Source organism: Pan paniscus, chromosome 9, assembly GCF_029289425.2.
Source record: "Pan paniscus chromosome 9, NHGRI_mPanPan1-v2.0_pri, whole genome shotgun sequence".
Taxonomy (NCBI): Eukaryota; Metazoa; Chordata; class Mammalia; order Primates; family Hominidae; genus Pan; species Pan paniscus.
The window spans coordinates 49,140,060-49,157,955 of record NC_073258.2 but is presented as its reverse complement, the minus strand read 5'-3'; the positions used below and the strand labels follow the sequence as shown (position 1 = coordinate 49,157,955).

Sequence of the window (17,896 nt, the reverse complement as noted above, 5' to 3'; positions counted from 1 at the left end):
AATAGAAAAATAAAATTATTTAGCAGCAAAGTTACCTCCAACGCCCAGCAACAAACCAATTACAAAGAACTAAAAATTCTAAAATTACATGTTCTCACTAAGGTGAACGACTCACTAGAGTATAGAGAGGAACTATTCTGATTATTGGAAAGGTTTACAAAGGACAGGAAGTGACACAGAGAAATGACAGGCAACATAAAGTTAAGAAAGAAAATAATAACCATTGTAAAAAGGGAGCAACTGAACTCAGAGACAGGGACCAGGGATAAAATAACTTTGTACTTCAAGAGGTAGAGACAAAAACCAAATACTGACCAGCACATCTATGCTTCACCTGTGAATAAGGGCAAGCAGCTACCAACAATACAACTTGCCTAGAGTAGGGTAGATGTCTCCACCGCATATACTAGGTATGACAGATTTTTGTTTGTGTACCACCAAAAATACACTGCCATTCTTCTTGCACACGACTGTCCATTAGACTAAAATTCCCTGCCTCGTTGGCAGTTAGCAGGGACCTTATTAAGTTCTCACCTATGAAATGTGAGCACAAGTGATGTTTGCATCTTCGGCTTCACTTGCCTAAAAGGTCCTTGCCCTGGATTCACTGCTTCCCCTTTTACTGGCTGGAAATGGCTACAATTGAGGCAGCTTTGGAAACCATGTGTTTCAGAAAGAATGACTGCTCTGCTAGCTGAAATCCAATGATGACTTCCTAAAGCAGACCCTGCCTTTCACATCCTGGATTTGGATTAAGTAAGAAAGAAAGAAAGTGCTTCTTGTATGAGCCATTGCACTGGGAGGGAGGGGGAGTTAAGTGGTGGAGGTTTTTTGTTTTGTTTTGTTTTTATAACACCAGCTCAGCCCTCACCCTAATACCCTGAGAGATTAGGAGCACCAAACTACCTGAAGTGCCAAACAAACCTCAGTAGACCTCAACAGCTTACTGACTCAGTAGGAAACATTAGTCTGGAGAGAAGGGAATGGTAAGTACTGGTGTGGGAGCAGGGAGATGTCTTCTTATTAATTAATAGCTATAAATTAGAATTTAACACTGAGTGGCACCTAAACCACTTAATTTCAAATTAGAAGAATTAGAATCAAATAACAGCTTCACTAACTGCTATCTATATAAATGGAAAATTTACTTAAGTTATTTGAGCCACCATTTCTTCTCATGCATAAAAAAAATAACATCCATCTTCATGGGTAACTGTTATAACATATTTATAGCACAATATAATAAATTAGGTCTAAAATAATGACACTACCTCACCAAGAAAATGTTAAATTATCTTCTATATATTAAAACAATCTGGCAGGGTATGGTGGCTCACGTCTGTAATCTCAGCACTGTGGGAGGCCAAGGCGGGTGGATCACCTGAGCCCAGGAGTTCGAGACCAGCCTGGGCAACATAACAAACAAAGAATTTAAAAATTAGCTAGGCATGGTAGCACACTCCTATAGTCCCAGCTACCTGGGAGGCTGAGGTGGGAGGATCACCTGAGCTCAGGAGGTCGAGGCTACACTGAGCCATGATCATGCCACTGCACTTCAGCCTGGATGACAGAGTGAGACCTTGTCTCAAAAAAAAAAAAAAAAAAAAAAGTCTAAGGAATATATCATATATTCTGTAGAATTTTCTACTGAATTTAAGTTCTGACACTTAAATTTTTATTGAACTGAATGGGAAAGAAGCCTCTTAGAAATTACAAAACCTGAAAGAAAGTGGCTAACAATACTACTGGCTTTAGAGTCAGATAAACTTCATTCAAACTTCAGCTCCAGACATACTAGCTCAGTGACCTTGGACAAGTTATATAACTTAAATCCCAGTTTCCTCAAAGAAAAGTGGGATCAGCTGGTGTCTACCTGCTGTGAGGACTGAACGAGACTGCTGTCTCCTTCAGTCCTCCTGCATATGAGAATTACTCTAGATGGCATATGAAGAACACCTATTTGAAAACAGTTTCCAGGCCAGGGCTGGTGGCTCCTGCCTGTAATCCCAGCATTTTGGGAGGCTGAGGCGGGTGGATCATGAGGTCAGGAGTTCAAGACCAGCCTGACCAACAGACCAGCCTGGCCAATATGGTGAAACCCTGTCTCTACTAAAAATACAAAAATTAGCCAGGCGTGATAGCAGGCGCCTATAATCCCAGCTACTCGGGAGGCTGAGGCAGGAGAATTGCTTGAACCCGGGAGGTGGAGGTTGCAGTGAGCCGAGATCGGGCCATTGCACTCCAGCCTGGGCAACAAAGTGAGACTCCACCTCAAAAAAAGAAAAAAGAAAAAAAGAAAACAGTTTCCACTTAAGACAGTATTTAGGCAGCTGTACTACTTAAAATTGAAATATTATCTCTGTATTAAAAAATATATATATGAGACATGATCCCTGCCTAAGGGATTAGAATTTAAAAGAAAGTCTTTAGGCCGGGCGCGGTGGCTCATGCCTGTAATCCCAGCACTTTGGGAGGCCGAGGCAGGCGGATCACAAGGTCAGGAGATCGAGACCATCCTGGCTAACACGGTGAAACTCCGTCTCTACTAAAAATACAAAAAATTAGCTGGGCAAGGTGGCAGGCGCCTGTAGTCCCAGCTACTCGGGAGGCTGAGGCAGGAGAATGGCGTGAACCTGGGAGGCGGAGCTTGCAGTGAGCCAAGATCACGCCACTGCACTCCAGCCTGGGCGACAGAGCGAGACTCCATCTCAAAAAAAAAAAAAGAAAAGAAAAAGTCTTTCCCCTTTTTGTGTCACCTAACAGCAAATGAAATCTGGGAAATGAAGTTACCCAAATACTACTAACTGTAATTGAAAACAAAAGATTAAATTCTGAACAGCCAAAGCTGTTTTTAATCACTTGGCTAAGTTTGAGAACTTTCCAGTTGGAGAGCCTGATGTCAGGTCCTTCAATAATAGTTATTTTCAGGCCGGGCACGGTGGCTCATGCTTGTAATCCCAGCATTTGGGGAGGCCGAGGCGGGAGGATCACTTGAGATCAGGAGTTTGAGACCAGCCTGGCCAATATGGCGAAACCCCCATCTCTACTAAAAATACAAAAATTAGCCAGGCATGGTGGCATGCACCTATAATTCCAGCTACTCGGGAGGCTGAGGCATGAGAATTGATTGCATGAACCCAGGAGGCAGAGGTTGCAGTGAGCTGAGATTGTGCCATTGCACTCCAGCCTGGGTGATGGAGCGAAACTCTGTCTCAAAAAAAAAAAAAAAAAGTTATTTTCTCTTACCATCCTAGGAAAGATAAGAAAAAATTTATAATGTGAGACAAATTCAACCACTTCTTTTCCTTCTAAGTTTGTTTCTCATTTAGAAATATGATATCAAAAATAAATATTTATTGGAAGAACAAAGGTCAAAACAGTCCCTATGTTCAGGCATGGTAACAAAGATTAGCAAGACTCCAAAGGCTATTTGTAAATATACCCTTGAAAAGAAAAAAGGCAAGGCTGTTCTCCCAGAAGATTTAACCTATCTTTTGCCTGTACATTCACTATTCTTTATCGTGCCAACCCTTGAAGAGAAGGCAAAGACTGCATATGTGAGACTTTAGAAGACAATCATGTTTCTAAACAGCAGGTCTGGTGGTTCATAGACTATCAAGAAAGACAATCAATTTTAGGTTTCATTAAATAGTTTACTCTTAAGATACTAGACATATATTAATTAATTCAGCCTCTCAACCCTCTGTGAGGTAGCTTTTATCAACTCCATTTGTTGGGGAAATTTGATCAAGGAGAATAATAACAGTGTTTTCTATTTACAAAATACCTTCCCTATAAGGAACTCCACAAGTTTATCTTCTCAATCATCTTTCATTCCTGTGAGGTAGGTGGCAATATTACCTTTCCCACTTTTATAGGTGAAATGCTGTGGCTCAAGAAGCTTAATGACTTACTCACATGGTAGCCTGTATTTTATCCACTAACTAGAATGTACTCTTGAGATTAACACTAGACCATGGACTCAAGGCTTAACTGCACATAACTGACGTGTGGAGCTTCTAGTTTTCTCTATAGCCATCTTTCAATGCATCGCATTCCAAAAAGGACTGGAGTCATGCTTGCTGTTTAAGCTCATGTGTTCACTGTTTATGAAGTTTATTGTTATCATTTCTCTAAATTGGACTACTTAAGTTTCATCTAGGTGCCCAAGGGCTAAATTATTTTTTGTTTACTGTCTGTGCACCAGCATTGTAAATGATGTCATGAGGAGTGTATAAAACTCTTAGACAAAGCAGCAGGGCCAATAAAAGCAGCTCACTTGGGGAAGAGTACATTTCTTCTTTCCTTTTTTTTTATGTAGCCATCACACAAAAAGATGACTCATTAAGTCCAAAAGAGGTGACTATGACATGTAAGCACTTCTTACGCAGCCTTCCACAAAGAGACCTGAGTGGCAGCATAAGGCATCCTCTTCTGTGCAATTTCCTCCAGGCAGAATGTGCATTTGTGTGGCTATATACACAATTATAATCTCCTCTGAAAGGCAATTCCTTCCATATGACAGGCTGAACAGTGGCCTGAGTGCTAGCCTCATGTTGCCCAAGCAGTTAACATGCTGAAATACCAGACACATTTAATCTCTCCTTTCTGAAAAACTAAGATGGGACAGAAGAGGCAAAGTTGGAAAGAACTCCAGAGAGAAAGGAGGCCAGCCCAAGCGCCCAAACTCACTTTCTCATGGGCTGAACTTCTTTGTGTGTTGCCTACTTACGTGTCAATTTGCAGGACTTTGGGGCATGAGAACCATGGAGCCGACCGGTTCTGGCAGCCTCTCCATTTGACAAGCAAAGCCGAAGACGTGTGGCCTTTCGTATATCTTACATTCAAAAGTGTTATTGTTTCAAGCATGCCTATTTTAAAATACAGAATTTTCCCATTTAGAACAGGTCTTTGTAAGTTGGCCACAGGAGGAGTTCTGCCACATTAATTTAAAGGGAAAAAAAAAAAAAGTGGCAATGGGCCCTAATGCAGCTCTATCCCCGCCAGATGCCTCTGTTTACTTTGGGCCAATGGGACTGTCCCAGGTGAGAGAAGTCTGAATTTAAAAAACACCTGATCTGAAGTCCTGGGGCACAAGCAGATTTCTGTCTGAGATTACAGAAACTGAAGCTTGTGTTTTATCACAATTACCTGTAATCTCGGGGCTAGATAATAGTATTAACGAGACCTTGAGTTACACAATAGGACAGCTGGAAAAAAGGCTCTTACTTTCTCCAAAGAATAGTGCTTTAAAAGCTAATTGAATGAAGAAAAAGAACAGGCTCTGAAAGTGCCGTCTCAAACAATATTTACTTTTACTAGGTTCCTGCTAATCAAACAAAACTTAGTCAAAAGCTTTCCATGAAAAAAATACATTTGATGATTTCAGCAGTAATTGCTTTGTTTAAAGAAAGGTGCTTAAGAAAAAACATAGCTAATGGGATCAGTAATTTGTAAGTTCAGTTGTGTTTGGGAAAATCCCTCCTCTCTTTGATAAATCATTAAAATTCTGCTCAGATAAATGTGTTTTGACTTGAAATTCCAATCATAGAATGAGCTATTTCCTAAGGCCCCTAGGGAAGTAGTGTAAGGGTGATCCCAACACAGAAAGAGGACCCAGAGATTAGTTTACAAGGGTAATTCCAGTCTTAATCAAAGCATATCACTCTGTCCAACGAAAGGACAGGATCTCATTGAGATGCTCCAAAATTGTAGAAAATCTCCTTCCTTTTTAAAATATTGGTTTTACAAAATGGATTAAATTTTAGTGTTATGTAACCCAAACACAGAAACTATGGTATCAACCAAGAAATTAACTTTAGGTATAAATCAGAGTTAAAACCGAACAGATCCAGAGCAGATTTAATCATCCTTTTTCATTCATGGAAGGGGGGAAAAACATAGTTTCTCTCACATGTTAGGAATTCAGTAACTATTTGTTGAACTGGATTCCTTTCTCCCATTTATTTTAAAATTTATTCTGTTACTTAAAGTAGACCATTCATTCAACAACTGAGCACTTCATTTGGGCCAAGCATTGTGCTAGATTTTAGAGAGAAAAGGCCTGCCCTCATGGCTCACATTCTAATAAGAAACAGACAATAACCAAGTATACAAGTAGGTACACAAGATAACTCTGATAAGTGCTATGAAGGACATAAATAGGATGATGAACCAGAAATAGGATAATGGATCATGTCTCTTCTGCTCTACTATTATTTTTATTTATTTACTTATTTTTGAGATGGAGTCTCGCTCTGTCGCCCAGGCTGGAGTGCAGTGGTGCAATCTCAGCTCACTGCAAGCTCCGCCTCCCGGGTTCACACCATTCTCCTGCCTCAGCCTCGCGAGTAGCTGGGACTACAGGCGCCTGCCACCACGCCTGGCTAATTTTTTGTATTTTTAGTAGAGACAGGGTTTCACCGTGTTAGCCAGGATGGTCTCGATCTCCTGACCTCGTGATCCACCCGCCTTGGCCTCCCAAAGTGCTGGGATTACAGGCGTTGAGCCACTGCTCCCGGCCTGCTCTACTATTATTTTTAAAACTTCAATTTATCTAGTCGGCCCCTAGAATTATTCATTTAGCACATATTGCATTTGTGCAAATAAAAGTGATCCCCAACTTCTGAATAGCATTTGGAATAAAGATTTTAACATTACTTGAATACATAAATGATAAACAAAGTCAAAAATTTTAAAGCTATCTTAAAACCCCAGAATAACACTGACATCACTCTGCAATTTACTTTGGAGAAATGGAGGTAGGCAAGGGTTGGGAACAACATGCCTTAGAACTTACTGGCTCTTTTTTCCCCCCCAACAAAAAGATATTTATTTATTACATGTATTAAATAGGTTATTACAGAATCTTTGGAAAAGGAAAAAAATCTAGATCGACCTTCCAGGAACAACTCCCAAAAGGCCCATTCCAGAACTAGGCTACCAAGGGAACTGCTGTCCCTTCCATGACTGAGAAGCTGCTGACCAAACTGAGAAAAGGCCAAGATAGCTGCTGGCTCTAGAACCATATAGCTCACATACTCTTTACTTATTATACTGTCTTTTTATGTTATGGTCATTTATGAATATGTCCCATCTCCCATCTACTGTGTAAGTTTCCTGTGGGGAGGGATGCTTTATATTCATATATTCATGCCTGGCTTTATATAGAGAAGGTATTCAGGGAGGAAGAAAAGGAAGGAGAAGGGTAGGGGGAGGAAAAAGGAAAGAAAGAGGTGACTTTGTGAACATGTTCATAATTATTTTATTTATTTATTATTATTATTTTGAGACAGAGTCTTGCTCTGTCGCCCAGGCTGGAGTGCACTGGCGTGATCTCAGTGGACTGCAACCTCTGCCTCCCGGGTTCAAGCGATTCTCATGCCTCAGCCTCCCAAGTAGCTGGGACTCCAGGTGTGCACCACCATGCCCAGCTATTTTTCATATTTTTAGTAGAGACAGGGTTTCACCATGTTGGCCAAGCTGGTCTCGAACTCCTGACCTCAAGTGATCTGCCCGCCTAAGCCTTCCAAAATGCTGGGATTACAGGCATGAGCCACCGCACCTGGCCCATAATCATTTCAAAGTGACCAGTTTTATGTATTATAAACCTACTTTCCAAAGATTTAGGAAGTCAGTGTAACACCTATTTTATTTCATTTCCTTTCTGCAGCAACCAAACACTTTAAGGCCCTAAGAGAATTTCTGCTAACTTACTGTAAACAGCAATATTTCCTAGAATAGAATTGGGTTTGGAAGGCTCACTAGTTATATTCAAATAAAAATAAGTTTATCAGGATTCATTCAAAATCAAAAAATAGAATGTGTCTGGAAGTCAGACAAGTAACTATCACATGCTGTGGTATCAGCAAATACAAAAAAAATTAAGATTATCTTCCACATAGAAGGGGTCCTATGTCAGAACCTTTGCCAAGGCCTAAAGAAGTTGTATTAACCTCATGGCTGGAAAAGACTATATCAGTAACTGTTAGATGTTGTCTTAGCTCAGATACTGTGAGAAACAGACAACAAAACAGGATCAGACATGCGAGAGATGTACTGGGGGAAACGCCCATGATAGAAAATGGGAAGGAAGCCGGAGGAGTCTGGGAGAGCTAAGAGATCAAATGCAGGTGTGACCCGAATTTATTATCCCTCCTTTAGGAGGGACCCTAATTATTATCCCTCCTTTAGGAGGGAGAAGGGAGAATGAGGGACTTAGCAGTGTGCAGTGAGAGTCTTTAAGCCAAAGTCACCCACTAGAGGAGTAAAACATCTCATGGAAGTGGGTCTGTCCTGCCTAGTCATTGACTAGGAGCAGTCTGTGGAAAGTGTGACCTCAGTGTGAACAAGGTGTTAGATTCAGAGCTGGGGTCAGGAGTCAATTACCCTCCCCTCCCCAGTGTAGGAGATCTGAGAGGCACACATTCCTGGTTGCCACCAGATGTTTACGTATTTGCACAAAAATACGGTAATAACACTAGCAGCTAATATTTATTGAGCACCTACACAGGTGCTCTAACAGGATAAATGCTTACATGTATGAGGCAAGCACAATTTTTTTTTTTTTTTTTTTTTTGAGAAGCAGTCTCACTCTGTCACCCAGGCTGGAGTGCAGTGGTGAGATTTCAGCTCACTGCAGCCTCCTCCTCCCGGGTTCAAGCAATTCTCGTGTCTCAACCTCCTGAGTAGCTGGGACTATAGGAACACACCCCCACGCTCTGCTAATTTTTGCATTTTTAGTAGAGACGGGGTTTCACCATTTTGGCCAGGCTGGTCTCGAACTCCTGACCTCAGGTGATCCACCCGCCTCGGCCTCCCAAAGTGCTGGGATTATAGGCATGAGCCACCATGCCTGGCCTTTTTTAAATTTTTTGAGAAAGGGTCTCACTTTGTCACCCAGTTTGGAGTGCAGTGGTGTGAAAACAGCTCACTGCAGCCTTGACCTCCTGGGCTCAAGCCATCCTCCCACCTCCGCCTCCTGAGTAACTGGGACTACAGATGCATGCTGTTGCACCCAGCTATTTTTTTTTTTATTTTTAATAGAGACGAAGTCTCACTATGTCCCATTGGTCTCAAACTCCTGGGCTCAAGCAATCCTCCCTCCTTGGCCTCCCACAGTGCTGGGAATATAGGCGTAAGCCACCATGACTGTACTATTATTACCCACATTTTGGAGATGTGGAAACTAAGGCACAGAGAGGTTAAGTGATTTCTTCTAGGTCATACAGCTACCCAAAGTACAAAGATGATTGTCAATAAAATTCTCCCAAATGGTAGAAGTTATCTTCCTCACTGCCTGCCTCTGAGAGATGAGTCCAGTGGCAAGAAGAAATTGGAATTTTACCATTCCCTGATCCATCCTCATTCCTCGGATGCCTCCTCATGGCAGAAATGTTAAATGAAGACACTGGAATCACTTGACCTTACTCCAGGATCCACGTATAGGTCTACACAATAGTTGGAGCCCCACTTTGGGAGTTGCTCAAAGTATTTATAGCATAGAGTTTAACCATGTGGACTTCAATTAGACTGCTGGGTTAGAATTCTGGATCCACCACTTACAACTTGTTATTTGGTATCTTTGTGTGTAGTTTCCTCATCTGCCGAATGGAGATAACAACTGAAACTATCTTCATATACATCAATATATGTAAAGCATTTAAAATGGTACCTGGTACAGAGTAAGTTCTTAATAAGTCTCAGTTGCTTTTGTTAGCTACTCATGTTTAGGGTACCCTAAGGTCAGATTATTCATATTCCATTTCACATATATGTATGAATTAAGTGTAGGAGAGTATACAATGATAGAAGGTATACAGTGATAGAAGGTAGACAATGATAGAAGGTTGACAATGACGAGTAAAACACAATTCTTGTTCCCAAGAAATTTATTTGCAAGAGCCTCATCCTTAATAAGGAAGCAAGAATTACTGCCCTTTGAACCAATAGGGGTTTTTTGGTTTGTTTTTATCTTTTTAGTGAAGAGGAAAAAACACAAGCTGTGGAATATGACAAACCTGGGTATGAACCCCTGTTTACTATGCATCATTGCCTGTGTGACCTTGTGCAAATCAATTAGCCTTTCTAAGCCTCAGCTTCCTTATTTATAAAATGAGAAGATGATATTAATAACTACTAATTGGGACCAGTAAGAGTACCCACTTCATATGGTAGTTGTGAAAATTAAATGAGATAAACCACAGTGCCAGGCATATAGGAAGAGTTCAAAAACTATAGCTTAAAAAAAAAACTACCCAATTTATTGTGATTCTTCTAAATGTCTAGTCCCCAAAGGAGAAAGGCCATCTTTGATTTCTAGAGTTATCTATTATACTAACCCACTATCAACCGTAGTGAGAATAAGCAGGTTCCATGGAAAAGAAGAGGCAACTTGGAGCGTGAGTGAAAGCATGCACCTCACCAAATTAGTTGGAGTAAAAAATAAACCTCACGCCCTCATGCTTATACTCAGGTCAGCACGTAGGTGGTATGTTTGGCAAACCTGGGACCAGAACAGGCTGCCCTTTGGCTCTAGAGAGCTCGCCACACCCAACCAGATACACAAACACACCTTCAGCCTCTGGCAGAAGCTTCCACTAAGTAGGTTTCATAAGGCTGGAAACCTTTTGCGGGTCCTACAGAGAGGGTCTATACTTATTTCATCTCCTTACCAGACTCTCCTTTCTCTCTTCAGGCCTAGGCATTAACACAATTTTTATCACTACATTCTGATGACTGCAGACATGAACATCATTAAGCTATTCTTTTTTTTTTTTTTTTTTCTTTTTTTTTTTTTTTTTTTTGAGACGGAGTCTCGCTCTGTCGCCCAGGCTGGAGTGCAGTGGCGCGATCTCGGCTCACTGCAAGCTCCGCCTCCCGGGTTCACGCCATTCTCCTGCCTCAGCCTCCCGAGTAGCTGGGACTACAGGCGCCCGCTACCAGGCCCGGCTAATTTTTTTGTATTTTTAGTAGAGACGGGGTTTCACCGTGTTAGCCAGGATGGTCTCGATCTCCTGACCTCGTGATCCGCCCGCCTCGGCCTCCCAAAGTGCTGGGACTACAGGCGTGAGCCACCGCGCCCGGCCATTAAGCTATTCTTTAGTGATGATCTTAAGATCTTAAGCCATGCAAGGCCATGATTACAGGTTCCTAATCTACAAAGTCAGTGGGGAAAGGATCAGTTTACCCAACATGATAAAAGATTGACTTCTTCACTAATAGTCAGAAAGGTAAATACAATCCCTAGCTAGCAGGGAGAAAGGGATATCTCTAGATATTCTTTGGATAGGTATCCCTGTAATTTACACCATAATCCTAAAGAGAGGTCTCCAGATACACTAACCAAGGGGAACTCAACTTTAGCTTTTGGGTTTCACTGAATGCCTAGGGCTTTCCAGTCTGCAGTTTTGTTTTCTCTATAAGTATAGTCTTCTTTAGGCTTACACATACAAGTAACTTTATAATGTATAAAAATAAAAACAAATGGAAAAATCACAGGTATTTAAAAATTTAAATCAGGAAATATTTTATTAATCTATTCTGTAGGGAGTGGTTTTAAACGGTCATTAGATTGAGGGTGAATAGGTTGGCCAGGCGTGGTGGCTCACACCTGTAATCCCAGCAGTTTGGGAGGCTAAGGTGGGTGGATCACCTGAGGTCAGGAGTTCGAGACCAGCCTGGCAAACATGGTGAAACTCTGTCTCTACTAAAAATACAAAAATTAGCTGGGCATGGTGGCAGGTGCCTGTAATCCCAGCTACTTGGGAGGCTGAGACACGAGAATCACTTGAACCCTGGAGGCGGAGGTTGGAGTGAGCCAAGATCACATCATTGCACTCCAGCCTGGGTGACAGAGCGAGACTCCGTCTCAAGAAAAAAGAAAAAAAAAAATTGAGGGTGAATAGGTCAAAGCAGCATGCCTCTAAGAGAGACAAATTGTAATAGGCAGGGATAGTTCTCAACTAAAGACAAACGCATTTCAGCAGAGTGATACGGTTTGATGAACCAGGAGAAGGCAGTGAGGGGTGTGACCATGCTGAGGGCAGTATGAATGTCTAGTTAGTGGTTAGGACAAGGAATTAAGACACTTAAATATGCAACAAAGCATGAAGAAGCATTTGTATAGGATTCAATTATTAGGTGGTTGGTTGGGCTTCACAAACACTGAAGCTTTTTCAACCAACCTGAGACTCTGATTCTGTTTGTAGATTCATTCTCAACACTGCCACTGAATTGGCCTTCCTGAAAACGCCATTTATGAAGAGACCACCAACTTCTATTCACCAAGGCACTAATACACCAAATATGCCAAGCCTTTGAGACATAAAATTCAAACAGCAAACACCCAAGGAACTGAACAATGAACTAGCCTTTTCAAATATGTCATATATTCATTGAGTACTGGGTAATAAAATACATAAAATCTTTGGAAAAAAGTCTAAGCATTGCTTGACATTGATACTGTTATTCATTAGATACAAAATTGTCTGTGATATCCCCTTTTAGCTGATTGATGGATGTGGTCACTGTCTTAAGCTCTCTCTCTATATATATGTCTATATATACGTTCATGTATATATGTGTATATATATAGCTTTCAAAGACCAGTCAGCCCTTAAACTTGGTAAAAAGGCACTCAACTTCATTTAAAAATGCATATTAAATCTACTCAGACTATCTGTCACTTAGATTGAAAAAATCCAAGTTTGATGTATTTCGTTGTCAGCACAATGGGGAAACAGGCATTCTCTTTCATTGCTGGTGGCAAAATGGTACAACACCTATGAAGGGCAATCTGACAATATCTATAAGTTCAATGCATATGCCCTTAATCCACCAATTCCACTTTGTGGAACTTATTCTTGCAGATACACTTGCAAAGGAACAAAACTGCAGGTTATTCATTGCAGCATTCTTAGTAACAGCAAAAGGCTAAAAACAACTTGTTTACCAGTGCGGGACTGGTTAAATAAATTATTTAAATACTATATAGCTAAAAATGAATTTCATGAAGAACGAAGAAGCTCTCTACTGACTGAGAAATTACTTCGAGGCCAGGCGCAGTGGCTCACGCCTATAATCCCAGGACTTTGGGAAGCCAAGGTGGGCAGATCGCTTGAGCTCAGGAAGTTCAAAAGCAGCCTGGGCAACATGGAGAAACCCTATCTCTACCCAAAATACAAAAACTTAGCCAGGTGTGGTGGCTCGTGCCTGCAGTTCCAGCTACTTGAGAGGCTGGGGCAGGAGAATGGCTTGAACCCAGGAAGTGGAGGTTGCAGTGAGCCGAGATGGTGCCACTGCACTCCAGCCTGGGTGACAGAATGAGACTCTGTCTCAAGAAAGAAAGAAAAGAAAGAAAAGAAAAAACAAAAGAAACGGAAATTACTTCAAGATGTATTAAATGAAAAAGTATGCACTGTATACTCCTTTATGTATATAATAAACTCTGGAAAGATACACAGGAAAACAATAATAGTGATTACTTTTGGGCGGCTGAGGATGGATGGAAACTGGGCAGATGGAGGCAAAGGGGTAGGAGGCTTTTCACTAAAAACTATCTATCTATCTATCTATCTATCTATCTATCTATCTATCTATCTATCATCTATCTATCTATGCATTTTAGAGGCAGGGTCTCACTCTATCACCCAGTCTGGTCTTGAACTCCTGACCTCAAGCAATCCTCCTACGTCAGCCTCCCAAAGTATTGGGATTACAGGCATGAGCCACCATGCCAGGCCTAAAAAATACTTTGAATCAAGTTTCCATATTACCAACCTTAAAAAATATTTTAAAATTAATTTTTAAAATAAGTTAAACAAAATGTAAACCAGAATTGTTTTTCATTTAAAAAGATGTTGGCCGGGCACGGTGGCTCACGCCTGTAATCCAAGCAGTTTGGGAGGCCGAGGTGGGTGGATCACCTGAGGTCAGGAGTTTGAGACCAGCCTGACCAACATGGAGAAACCCGTCTCTACTAAAAATACAAAATTAGCCAGGCGTGGTGGCGCATGCCTGTAATCCCAGGTACTAGGCAGGCTGAGGCAGGAGAATCACTTGAACCCAGGAGGCGGAGGTTGGGGTGAGCCCAGATTGCATCATTGCACTCCAGCCTAGGCAACAAGAGTGAAACTCCATCTCAAAAAAAAAAAAAAAAAAAAAAAAAAGATGTAAGCCAGGTGCAGTGACTCACACCTGTAATCTCAGTACTTTGGAAGGCCACAGTAAGAGGCTTGCTTGAGCCCTGGAGTTCAAGACCAACCTGGACAACATAGTGAGACTCTTTCTCTACAAAAAATTAAAAAATTAACCAGGGATGGTGGCATGTGCCTGTAGTCCCAGCTACTTGGAAGGCTGAGGTAGCAGGATCACTTGAGCCCGGAGGTTGAGGCTGCAGTGAGCCGTGATAGTGCCACTGCACTCCAGCCTGAGTGACAGTGCCAGACATTGTCTCAAAAAAAAAAAAAAGAAGAAGAAAAAAAAAAAAAGATGTGCATGGTACATCCATACAATGGAATATTATTCAGAAATAAAAAGAAATGAGTTATCATGCCACAGAAAGACATGGAGGAAACTTAAATGCTTACTGCTAAGTTAAAGAAGCCCATCTGAAAAATTTACACACTGTATGACTCCAACTACATGATATTCTGGAAAAGGCAAAACTTTAGAGACCATAAGATCAGTGGTTGGCAAGGGCTGCAGGGGGAGGGAGAAGGATCAATAGGTGGAGCACAGGGGATTTTTTAGGACAGTGAAACTATTCTGTATGATAATGGAATGGTGAATACATGACACGCATTTATCAAAACCCACAGAACTGAACAACACAACCCTAATGTAAACTATGGACTTTAGTTAATAATATGTATCTATAATAATATATCTATATAATAATAATATATAATATATTATTATATATTATAAATATATATATGTTTATCCATTGTAACAAATGTACCACACTAATGCAAGATGTAAATAATAGCGGAAACTGTGAGTGAGGGAGACCCAAGGTATATGGGAACTCGCCGTACTATCTGCTCAATTTTCTGTAAACTTAAAACTTCTCGTCATGTGCAGTGGCTCACGTCTGTAATCCCAACACTTTGGGAGGCCGAGGTGGGCGGATCACCTGAGGTCAGGAGTTTGAGGCCAGCCTGACCAACATGGTGAAACCCCGTCTCTACTAAAAATATAAAATTAGCCGGGCGTGGTGGCGCATGCCTGTAATCTCAACTACTCGGGAGGCTGAGGCAGGAGAATCGCTTGAATCCGGGAGGCAGAGGTTGCAGTGTACTCCAGCCTGGGCAATAGAAGAGAAACTCTGTCTCAAAAAACAAAACAAAACAAAACAAAACTTCTTTAAAAAAATAAAAGTCTACGAATTATTTAAAATGTGTATTGTGGCCGGGCGCGGTGGCTCACGCCTGTAATCCAAGCACTTTGGGAGGCTGAGGCGGGCAGATCACGAGGTCAGGAGATCGAGACCATCCTGGTTAACACGGTGAAACCCCGTCTCTATTAAATATACAAAAAATTAGCCGGGCGAGGTGGCGGGCGCCTGTAGTCCCAGCTACACGGGAGGCGGAGCTTGCAGTGAGCCAAGATCGCGCCACTGCACTCCAGCCCGGGCGACAGAGCTAGACTCCGTCTCAAAAATAAAATAAAATAAAATGTGTATTGTGTGCATATGTGTGTGTGTGTACATATCTATGCGTGTGTGTGCCTTTTTTCATTCATTAAATGCCTTATACACTAAAGATGCTCAACAAAGTACTACATATACAGTCTTAGCTCAAGAGCCAAGTCAATATCTCAAGTTCTGTTGGAGTGGGCAAATCCGGTTGTGATCCTAGCGCTACCATTTTCTAGCTGTGTGGCCTAACTTACGCAAGTTACCTCTTCAGCCCCAGTTTCTCCACCTGCAAAACTGGAAGAAAACACGGTAATTCCTCCTAGGGCTGTTGAGAAATTCAAATGAAGAATGATGCATGAAAAATGTTTAGCACAGTGCCTAATGAAAAAGAAAAGCTCGAAATGTTCGCTGACTGATTTGGCACTTGAGGTTCCAAGGTTATTCTTACTCCACTACCAGCATATCAATAATACCCCAACAGGGCCCCAAATCCTCAACGCCAACCTGACCCATTTGAACACAATCCACATTGCCTGAGTTCCAGCCCCTACACTTCAAACATTCTTTACTTCCCAGGTGCTTTTTTCCTTCCTGCTCGGCCTTACAGGCTCAGGCCCTGGAACCCCCGCCTCTCCGCCCCTCCCTATACCACCCGGACCCGATCCCACTCAGACCCCGCCCCCGCCTCCTCCCAGACCCTGGCCTAATTCGTCTGCACGTCTTTCCCTCCCCAAAGTTAAAGGGGGTTCCTACCCAGATACTCGTAGTCCGGTAGGGCTAGGCGCTCCGGACTCAGCATCCTTTGACCGGGGTGGCTTCAAAGCTCCAGCTCTCCGGCTTCCGGAACCCAGGTTGCCGTCTCTCTCCGTTGCCATGGCACCCACGCGGCGGAAGGGGGACGGGAGCTGGAGGAGGTGTCACACAAACAGTCTCCGTGTCGCAAAGTGGAGCTGGCCACTCAAGTTCCGGGGGCAGTCGCTTCACGATGGTCCAGGTTTCTTTGGACTCCCATTCTTGAAGACTTGGTTTTAGAGGAATCTGAGATGAAGAATTCTTTTGAATCCGTTATGTTTCCCAGTGTCGAAGAATTACTGTCAGCCGCCCATATACGCAGTTTCTGAATTTCATAACTATCCCTGCTTTTATACACTGTTTATCCTAACTCAGTAATAGCCCCCGCCCTTTGGCCCCCATAAACACTTAGTATCCCATTAGCTATTTTTATCTCTTTGGTATTTACTATCTTAAATTGCTACAAAGTGCTTACGTATGCATATACCCTGGATGCTTCTAGAGGTCAGAGATGTGTCTTTTCTGCCTATGACGGCTGGACACACAAAAGGTACTCATTAAGTCCTCTGAGATAATTGCCATTTCTTCTCAATTCTCACTCAGTCGCCCAGGCTGGAGTGCAGTAGCGTGATCTCGGTTCGTTGCAACCAGCGCCTCCCGGGTTCAAGCGATTCTCCTGCCTCAGCCTCCCAAGTAGCTGGGATTACAGGCGCCCGCCACTACGCCTGGCTAATTTTTTGTGTTTTTAGTAGAGATGGGGTTTCACCATGTTGGCGAGGCTGGTCTGCAAACTCTTGACCTCAGGTGATCCGCCTGCCTCAGGCCTCCCAAAGTGCTGGGATTACAGGCGTGAGCCACCGCGCCCAGGCTCAATTCCTTTTTATCTTTGGTTCTTCTTTCTATTCCTAGCCCTTACTATTTGGTACCTTTCCCAGGTGTCTTTCCTTTTTCCTACCAAGACATTGCTCTTCTTGAGGGAGAGGGGCTGCAGAAACGAGGACACCAATTAGATTTTTTCCCTATATGCCCAATTGCTCACTTCTTCTTTAAGAGAATATTCACTGGTTTTCAAGTTCCTAAATATTTCTTTTCGCCCCTCTCCACTCCTGACAACAGGTCAGAGATCTGTAGCACTAGACACAGTTCAGACATAGCAGAAAAAGCCACTCTGTCCTCACTTTTTTAGTGCCCTCCCCCTCCAACAAGGTGAGGTTTGTGAAAAAGAGACAAAGAAAACAAAATCAAGCTATCAAAGGAATGACTGGGAAACCAGTAGACCACCTACACTGGGAGGAAAAGGAAAGAGGAGGTTCTTCTCTTTGTGTTCCGAGTGGCCTATTCTTAGCCTCCTCCAGTAAGGAGCCTCAAACCTCCTAATTCTTGCTTTCCCTTAAAATTGTATATGTGTCTCAATTCTAGGCTCCTGTGAGTCACTCTAAGTTTGGATGTGGTGAGGTTAAAAGG

General features: G+C 42.3%; 1 protein-coding gene across 5 annotated transcripts in view; it reads right to left on the bottom strand.

Moving 5' to 3' along the window:
• Positions 1 to 16,587, bottom strand: part of CSTPP1 (centriolar satellite-associated tubulin polyglutamylase complex regulator 1) — a 220,960-nt gene extending 204,373 nt beyond the window's left edge. For 4 of the 5 annotated variants that reach the window (XM_034932501.3, XM_008968124.3, XM_034932500.3 and 1 more), the window contains exon 1: positions 16,394 to 16,553. In XM_034932501.3, the coding sequence (XP_034788392.1) occupies positions 16,394 to 16,439 (46 nt within the window). In that variant the 5' untranslated portion in view covers positions 16,440 to 16,553. Of the gene's footprint in view, positions 1 to 16,393 lie in introns of all 5 variants that reach the window. The other variant, XM_008968125.6, reaches the window with a different exon arrangement.
• Positions 16,588 to 17,896: the final 1,309 nt, after the last annotated feature.